Source organism: Lactuca sativa, chromosome 3 (genome assembly GCF_002870075.4).
Source record: "Lactuca sativa cultivar Salinas chromosome 3, Lsat_Salinas_v11, whole genome shotgun sequence".
Lineage (NCBI taxonomy): Eukaryota > Viridiplantae > Streptophyta > Magnoliopsida > Asterales > Asteraceae > Lactuca > Lactuca sativa.
In genome coordinates this window covers 184,324,706-184,334,356 of record NC_056625.2, presented here as the reverse complement: position 1 = coordinate 184,334,356, position 9,651 = coordinate 184,324,706, and the positions used below count along the sequence as shown (strand labels likewise).

The window sequence follows — 9,651 nt, the reverse complement described above, 5'->3', positions numbered from 1 at the left end:
TAATAAAATGGAAGGGTGGAAAAGCAAAAATATGGGCCAATGACTTTTTAGAATGGATGAAATTAAGCACTAAAACGTAAGCAACGTAGACGAATTCGAATTTATATCGAAATGTACATAAAAGCAAAGCAATTTGTTTAATTAATGAAGGAAAATTTTAAATTTACGTTGAAATGTTGACAACCTCGAATTTATAGCCGCACATACATAAAAACGTCACAAATTAGTTTTTTTTTTTTTTTTTTTTTAACGAATTTGATAAAATCCAAATCCAAATGGGTGAAACATAAAATTAAGGGGTGGTAATTGTAGAAAGATCAAATTATATATATTATGGGAGTAAACACAAAAGTTTAAAAATAAAGAAGATGAAAGTGATATTTTAGAAATTTCAAAGTTAAGGGGGTAAATGTTATATTATAAAAAGTAGAGGGGTGAAAAATGTAATTTTACAAAGTAGAAGAATAGAAAATGTTGTGATATAAAAAGTCAAATTACATATATTACGAAGATAAACACAAAAGTTTAGAAAATAAAATGGGTGAAAAAATATTATAAAAGTTTTAAAGATAAAAGGGTAAAATCGATATTTTATAAAGTATAAGGATGAAGATGCTATTTTGAAAAGTAAAAAGGTATTAACTAATCTAAAATATTTTAAAAAGGAGAAAAATTGAAAAGTGAAATAGTTAAGGGGGTTGAAAACCAAAGTTGAGGCCACCGACTTTGGTTTTTAATATAGATATAATTCATTTTCTCCTCATATTTGACTAATTGACTATTGAAAGGGAATCAAACCAAACACATTGATAAACGTGGTCAATTTATAAAAAAGGTTTCATGACTCATGAGAGGCCCATTCAGACACGGCATTTCTTTTCCCTCCGTCGGAAGATTCTGGTTGGGCGCCTATCGTTGTCGGAGAGAGAAGATGAAGAAAAAACTAACTTTTCTTTCAAATTTTTTATCACCTACTTATCATATTAACAAATAACAATCCCTTCATATTATGTTAACTTCTTGATCGATACAAAGCAAAAACAACCCTCCATCTGTTGTTTTAATTCCTCCTGTAAGTTTCTCAAACTACTTTCACTTAATTTCATCTAAGTTTGTTTATCTACTGTTTCATTTTTGTATGCAATGCTGTTTATCTTCGATCATGTTCCATATTTCGTGTTTATAGTTTGAGTTCTTGTTTTTTTTTCAATCATCTGTTAAGTTTTTTTTCAATCATTTGTTCCATATTTCGTGTGTATCTTCATTTGTTTTTTTACAGGATGGAGCTTACTTTGACTAATGATACAACTAATCTGAGTTACTGGTTGACATGGAAGTTCTTACTGTGTGCAATATGGGTCTTTACTTCCATGGTTATAGCATCATATCTAATTTGGAAATATGAAGGTTCAACTAATACAGATAATTATAAAGAGGTGAAACAGCAAGAAAGGGTGTGGTTTAATTATGATTCTGAAGCATGGATGCCATGTATAAAGGGAATACATCCTGCATGGTTATTGACTTTCCGAATCATTTCCTTTTGTTTGCTTCTAGCTGCTGGAACCTCTGATGTTGCCATTCATGGGACTGATTTATTTTTCTATTATACTCAGTAAGCTCTTTTCTATCTTTCTTGATAACATTGGAATTAACTTTCTTCAAATAAAAAAAAAATATTATTCTTCTAGCAACCTTTGACCCATATAGATTATTGAGATTCTTCTGATTTTGTATAGGTGGACTTTGTCTTTGGTTACCTTTTATTTTGCGGTATGTACCTTTTCTTTATCCAATTTTTCATTTTTCTAATGCATTTATCAATGCAACAAAGTTACACTTGAAATTATATTCGTTGTATTTTTTTAGATCTAATGACTTATTTTTGCAACAAAGTTGCATATTTTTACCGATTCATGCAACGAATTGGATATCTAACCGGTTATACAAACATTTTTAGTTTTTTACCAAATAAATTGGTAAAGTTATGGTAAAATGTTGAATCATAGCTGTATAAATTCGGAAGAAATCCACGTTGTTGCGTCTTTTGGTTAAAATGTATACCTTTGTTGCATAAATAAGTCACTAACCCTTGTTTTATTTATTGACTTGGATACACTTGTTCTTATATATGTCTTGAAGTTTGCTTGTAGTTTGGGTCAGTGCTCTCGGCTTATGGATGTTTGAGGCAACATAAAAGATATGATGTGGGTGAGGAGCAAGAACTTCTTTTGCCTCTCACCCATGAGGAGAATACAAAGAGTCAGCAAGGAAAAAGTCATTTTTTGCTGACTGCTTCATTTTGGGGCTACGTATTTCAAATCATGTTCCAGGTATATCAACCTTGACGACTTTATATTATACATAGTATACATTATACAGTACACAATACACAGTTCATAGTTCACAGATGATTTGCTTATAATTTACTTGTTTGTTACATCCAGATGATTGCTGGGGCAGTGATGCTGACAGATTCTGTTTATTGGATAGTGATGGCTCCATTCCTTACGGTCGTAGGTTATGAAATGGGTTTTGTGAGTCCTCACACTTTCTTGATATTACAATTTGCTCATACTTTGTTGACCGTTTTCTATTTTTTGAATTATTTCTAGTGTGACATACGTGATGAACTTTGATGACACTTTAACCGGTTAATTTTCAATTTGTTTCATTATTGTCAAATTTTCTAGGTTTTTATTCCATTGTTTAATAAAAAAAAGTTCTCAAAATATTAATCAAGTTTCATAAATATTCTTCTGTTCTTTCTTGGATAGTAACCTCTTCATTCGTTTAAGAAGTTGAACTTTTCTTATTAGAAATTGACTTAATAAAAATATATCATACTTTTATAACTATAGAGTTATTATTTTAAATAAAGAAATTTTTTCATAATAGAATAAAATTTCACAATAATGGAACAATTTACTCCTTAATGACATTGTCCTATCAATGTTTCAACATTTTCAGAACAACGAACAAAATTGAAACTTATAAAGTTTCATAACAATGGAGCAAAAAATATAAAATTTCACAACAATGTAACAAACTAAAAGTTAAGGTGTTAAACCTCTTGAAAAAAAAAGTTTAAGGCACTTAGGTGTAACATTTCTAACACTTGGTCACTATTTAGTGATGTGGTACTTCTATATTTTGCCTCGTACACTTCAAAATTTTCTTCGTACTTATTACAGTTGACGGTTGTTGCACATTCACTTAATCTTGTTTTGCTCCTTGGGGACACAGCCTTGAATAGCTTGGTAACGTTTCGACTATAGTTTCTTATGTATTTTTTTTGTTAATTTTGGTGTTTAATAATAAATTTTCTTCTATAAACTATTAACTTGTTAAAAAAACATTTTTCAGGACTTCCCTTGGTTCCGAATTTCATACTTTCTATTATTGACTAGTTTCTACGTGCTTTTTGAGTGGATTCTTCATGCCTTTGTTGCAACTTGGTATTTTTTTCACCTTAACTTTTATATATTTCAAACTCGAATCTTTGGTGATTTAATTTAGTTGTAATTTCTTTCTTTTCAGGTGGTCATACCCATTTCTTGACTTATCAGTAGAATACGCTCCATTGTGGTATGTATTCTCAAACATATAATATAGCATTGTACTTTCAATTTTTTATTTTGTTATTAAGGTACTATACCCTAAAAATTCTACTCAGTTGTAACAATGAAAATTGTTTTGTATTTGGATGACATTGCTACAATTGAGATGAGTTTATGAAGCAAAATGTTGTAATAAAAATAAATTAAAGTAAAATGTTGTAATAAATAAATCAATGAAAGTAAGTTGCTATTTCTTGCATTAAACCCTTCATAAATGACAAATATATTAAATTTGGTTGTGGAAATTATCATTAAATGTAATAAGTAGCAATGTACTTTCATTGATTTGTTTATTATAGGATCATACTTTCATTTCTTCCTGGTACAACATTGTACTTTGAAAAACCTACTCAATTATAGCAACCTGATTCAAATACGAAACAATTTTCACTACTATAACTGGGTAGTTTCTCAAAGTATAATGTCCTAATAAGAAAAAAATCGAAAGTAAAATTATGAAATTGAAAGAAATGAAAGTAGGATTCTATTATAACAAAATCAAGGAAATTGTGTTGTTCTTTAACCCTTTCATAAGGCATAAATAACTAACATATTAAATATAATTGTTAATTTTGTTTATACAATATTCGACTTACATTTCTCCTATTACAGCATTGTATTTGAAAAATCTACCCAATTATAGCAATGTGATGCAAATACAAAACAACTTTCACTGCTATTTTAGACAATAATTACCTAATAAATCAACTTCAAAATAGAATGTTAAATATTGTATAATTTTTTAGTCCAATCTAATGTTGTAAAACATCTCATAAACATTATGCAGGTATTTGATCGTTGCATTATTGCATCTTCCATGCTACACCATCTTTTTGCTTGTTGTTAAACTTAAATATCACATATTGTCTCGACGGTTTCCTGATGCTTTTCAATCTTTGAGATGATTGTTTTATGTTGATGAGCATATTCTTTTGTATATGACTCTAGTATTCTTTTTCTATGAATCATACAAAAGAAAGCATTTTTTAAAACTTTTAATCCTCATGTAAATGAATGGTGAATTCTAGTTTTTGGTTCAAATGGCACAACTAATACAAGCTTGTGTGGGTTTCTCTTCATCTAAAGTCAGTTTGTTTACACATAATGTTATCTGTAATACCCTATTTTCGCCTTATAATATAAACGACCTTTCAGGTAAATAGACGTCTTTGATAGAATACTATTTAGGGTAAATAGTCTTGATGAAAGTCATAGTAATCACAAAACTGAGAGCATGCGAAGAGAAAACGTTCGAATTTGACCTCATAAGAGGAAGTTATGATTTTGAGAAGTTTCAACGCATCACTATATGACACAGAAACCAAAATATGACATAGAAACCGAAATACAGATCGGTCGATTGTTAGGAAAAACAATCTAAACGAGAGTTGAAGATCTCGTCCATATGATTCTATCGATATAAAGACAGTAAAGAACAGAATTCACATGAGAGAGTTATGATTTTTAAACATGTTTTAACAGTCTAAGCATGTTAAAAATATAGCCTTAAAAATAAAGTCAAAATTAGCCAACAGAGTTTAAATGGAAGTTATAGATCTCGTCAATAGCTACGCGTGGAGATAAACAAAATTTCGAAAACGGAGCTCGTATGAAGAAGATATTAAATTTACAAAATCCACATTTTGCACAAAGCGCGCGACACGCAACTTCTAGAAGGTGCAATGAGGACCACATGGAATTTGACACGTGGCAGGCAGCGGATGGATCGACGTTACCCTAGTGAGCGACGCGTACCTATAGTGCATAACGTGCAAACGTACTATAAATAGATGTCTTTGGTTTCTTTCATTTCTTACCCTTTCCTCACAATATTCTCTTCACTCCGAACTCTCTGGAGTCCACCCACCCCTCGAGTCCAACCTTTTGCGTTTTTGGAGTGCTTTAGCGAATCTCTGAGGCAGTGGGTCGGCTAAATAGAAGTGCTTGGTATCAAATCCCTACCTGCGATCTTTCCCGATTTTCACTAGGATCCATATAAGTTAAGCTACGTTTTTAGTGTAACTTATGTTTATATTCATAGTCGTTGTTATATATATATATATATATATATATATATATATATATATATATATATATATTGATCTACTTACGGGGGAAGTATCTAGAATGGTCATGTTGGTTTGGTTGTTGGATTTCAGAAAGGCTATACGTTAAAATGATCATGTCTCCCGACCGTCCGGCTTGGCTGATCCTTATTTGATATAACACTCTATATTCATTGGGATTAGTGAAATATCTAGTTTTCATTACCCAATCCTCATAGAAATTAATAGGTTAAAGTATTATATGTTAATACGTGTTTGACATGTTATCTGCCAGTTGAATCACCAGTAGAATCGTCCAGATAGATGTCAATCTTCCAAGTAATTATTCAGGTGAGTTACCTCACTATATTGTGTACTACAATATATATTCATGTATGTTAGTATATAAGAACAAGTATGATTGGTTGGTAGAATAGTATCTTTGGGCCTAATGTTCGTATGCTTAAGTTAGTTAGAGGTGGTTGCAGTATGCTATTAGGTAATTAGATTAGTTTAGTTAGTTGCCTGTTTGTGGACTGTTTATTTGTTTGCTATATATGTGTTGATATGTTCAGTGGCGAATCTAGAACATGACACAACATGGTTCACTAATTAATTGAATCTGATAAAAAATAAAATAATCAATAATACTTGTTTCGAGTCGGATTGTAGACCGTAAAAAACCAAACCAAACTGTTTGACCGGTTAAATAGAAACCTCTCAGGTCATCTATTAAAAAATTAAAAAAAAAATCGATTGTAATTAAAAAGAAAGAAACCTTTTGGTTTAATGAAAAACTAGTTGAACCGAGAGGTTATACCAGTAAAAAATTCTTTTTTTTTCCAACTTAAAACTAGGCTTAATATTGCTAAAAGACCTAACTGATTAAAAATTTGTAAACAAATGCTAAATTGGATGTTCATCACTTTTTGCTTAATTGTTAATGACTAAAACACCAAAATCATTTGCTTTATATACGATGTTATGTTGAGAATTATATTGTTGTTGAATGGATGTGGTACCTTGAAAAGGTAGGTCCTAAACTTATGTCAAGGTAGATCCCAAACTAATTACTATAGAAATTATAAATGCAATTGCAATTTTAGGTGGGTCATGTGACCCACCTTGGGTCTTAATAGCCTCGCCATTGGATACGTTATGTGGAAAGTTGAGGTAGCGGACCATCTTTATGTTGAAGGCAAAGGGTTGAGTTGATGGCAATAACAACTTAAGCGATTGTGAGCCTAGAAAAGGGCAATAGCAACTTAAGCAATTGTGAGCCTAGAAAATGGCAATAGCAACTTAAGCGATTGTGAGCCTAGATACTCAATATATATATATATATATATATATATATATATATGGTACTTTAGGGAACTCACTAAGCCTAGCGCTTACCCAATTTTTATAAATGTTTTTCAGGTACTTCATGAGAAGGGCAAGGTTCGACTGTACACACATGTATACGTAATCATGTTTCCGCATTATACTTTGATCTAATTGAATATTTAAATAAATAAAAATGAAAAATTTCGGATGAAAATCGGGACATTACAAGTTGGTATCAGAGTTATAACATTCGGAACCCTAAGGTACTAAATTTATTCATTTATCATATTTTTGGGGGTCCTCACGATGTGAGATCTTAGGAGCCACGTCGTGAGTATCTATTGACCCATTGACCTGCGTTTTGGAATCTCACGACGTGAGCACAATTTAATGACCCCGAAACCTAATTTTCAGTGAAAGCACAACTTAATGACCCCAAAACCTATTTTTTGAGTATTTAAGGGAATAAGAGGTTAGGGTTACCCATCCTCAACCTCTCTCGCTCTCTAAGACTCTGTAAACCCTAGATTTCGATTCTCTTGAGATATTTGGTGTTTTGCTTGTGGAAAGGAAGGAAAATGAGAGAAGAAGAAGCATCATTGTGAAGGAGGTTGCTTGGGATCACCACCTTCATCAGTTATTGTCTTGTTTGGACCATTTTAAGTGTCAAGACTCAAGCTTTATTGCATTTCATGGCTAGATCTAGGTTTTTGGCCCATCTTCTTATGTTTTGGCTTGATTTGAGTGGATTCAAATGGTCTTTTGAGTCTTATATCATTCATATATGGGATTTGATGGAGTAGTATAGCTTGCATGGGAATTGAGGCTATATTGGCATTTTTTGACCTAAAATGGTGAATAGACATGCATGGTGTGTGCATGTCCATATAGCAAACATTTTCATGGGACATTAGGGTCCCCTTAAGCCTCTGTAGAAGTCGAAAGTGAGAGTTGAACTGATTAAGATCATTGGAACGCTAGTTTTGCTTCAAACCATCCTCGCGTCGTGAGACATAAGGTCTCACAACATGAGCATGAGTCACCGTCCTTAATGAGTCGTTTAAGTCAGACGTGAGTCCCAGAATCGGAGCGGACACGTCTCACAACGTGACCAAGGACTGGTCACGACGTGAGACGCTGTTTTCGGCTTTTGGGCATTAATGGGCCACTATTTTTCTGACTTTGGAGCTTATTGTGCTTGGGCCCATTTGGAGCTTTGGATGCTACTTAGGTTTTGGGCCTTCTTGGAATTAGGCCCATGATGGGTTTTGGCCCAATTACGAATTTGGTCCATATTGGGCCTTGGGATTTCATTTAGGAATTTGAGCTTTTTGAGCAAATGGGTTGGGCCATGGTTTTGGGACACGTAAGAGAAGGGTAAAATGGTCTTTTACCCTGGAAGTTAGACAATTAATTTAGATTCTAGATTATGGGTCGAGATCCAATTATTAATTGGATATTATTTGATGGTGCTAGCATGGGGATTTTACGGATCAGCAGACAAAGATTCTATTTGAGAGTTTCAGTAGCTTGAGGTGAGTTTCCTCACTTTGATTAGTGGGTCGAAGGCACCAATGTCGGCCCACGATTTATTATGATTAGGATGCTATTTGTATGTGTGACTCTACACTTATGTTTTTATGATATGTTTACCTTGCGGGGCACGATGACGGGATGGGCCAGATGATTATATTGTATGCTATTTATCTTTTCCATTTTTGCATGTGTATATATGTTGTGTTTATACCAGCGAGGCCCGATGCCAGGTGGGGCTAATGACTGATAGATCTATTATGAGCGGGGTTCCATGTCGAGCGGGGCCCATTATATGTTTGATGTGTTTGGTATGTGGTATTTTAGGGAACTCACTAAGCTTTGTGCTTACGGTTTTCATTTATGTTTCAGGTACTTCTGGTTTGAATGGGAAGAGCCTGGGATGATTTCAGTACACACACCACATTGTTTCGCATTTTATATTACTTTGATGTACTTGGATGTCTATTGATACTCTTTGATTCACCATAGTTTCTATGATGTTGTTTTGGATAATGGTTTTATTAATTAAAAAAATCAAATTTTTTAGCCTTAATTTTTGGGACATTACAAGTTGGTATCAGAGCCTTAGTTTGAGGGATTCGGGCATACTCTGAGGTTTATCTGAACTCAAACTGAGGGTTTGGTAGAATTTTCAAAAAGAAATGTTTTATAAAAGTATTTTCTTATAAAAGAAAAAGGGATGTGGTGCATTCAATCGACCGAGCTCAAGTAAGTTTTCCCAAAATACCTATACATGTTTTATGATATTCTTTGATGTGTGAATCTGTTAATCGCATGCTAGTTAGCACTAAGGATTTGCTCAAGATTTACAAGATAGAATGCTAGGAGAGATGCCTTTATATGCCTACTGTATGAGCTTGTATTTAACAGCCATAAAAATCATGATACATTTAAACTTTTTAAAACCAACCAATTTCACAAATTATTTACAAACACGGTTTTCAAAACATGTTCAACATCATAGTCTCCCAAAATCATAATTCAAAGCATGAAGATGTGTACGGTCACACCTTTGCCTTCCCACGATCATACGAAGTACCTGAAACATAACCCAAAACTGTAAGCCAACGCTTAGTGAGATCCCCCAAAGTATCAACACA

General features: G+C 32.8%; 1 protein-coding gene across 2 annotated transcripts; it reads left to right on the top strand.

Moving 5' to 3' along the window:
• The first annotated feature begins 853 nt into the window (after positions 1-853).
• Positions 854-4,699, top strand: LOC111914353 (uncharacterized). 2 transcript variants are annotated; one of them, XM_023910108.3, is made up of 9 exons: positions 855-1,072; positions 1,280-1,615; positions 1,740-1,773; positions 2,154-2,333; positions 2,448-2,537; positions 3,195-3,260; positions 3,367-3,458; positions 3,541-3,588; positions 4,408-4,699. In XM_023910108.3, exons 2-9 carry the CDS (start codon positions 1,281-1,283, stop codon positions 4,523-4,525), a joined length of 963 nt encoding a protein of 320 aa, XP_023765876.1. In that variant the 5' UTR covers positions 855-1,072; position 1,280; the 3' UTR covers positions 4,526-4,699. The 2 variants fall into 2 exon arrangements, with proteins under 2 accessions (XP_042754690.1, XP_023765876.1); XM_042898756.2 differs by having other exon boundaries at positions 854-1,615.
• The last annotated feature ends 4,952 nt before the right edge of the window (positions 4,700-9,651 follow it).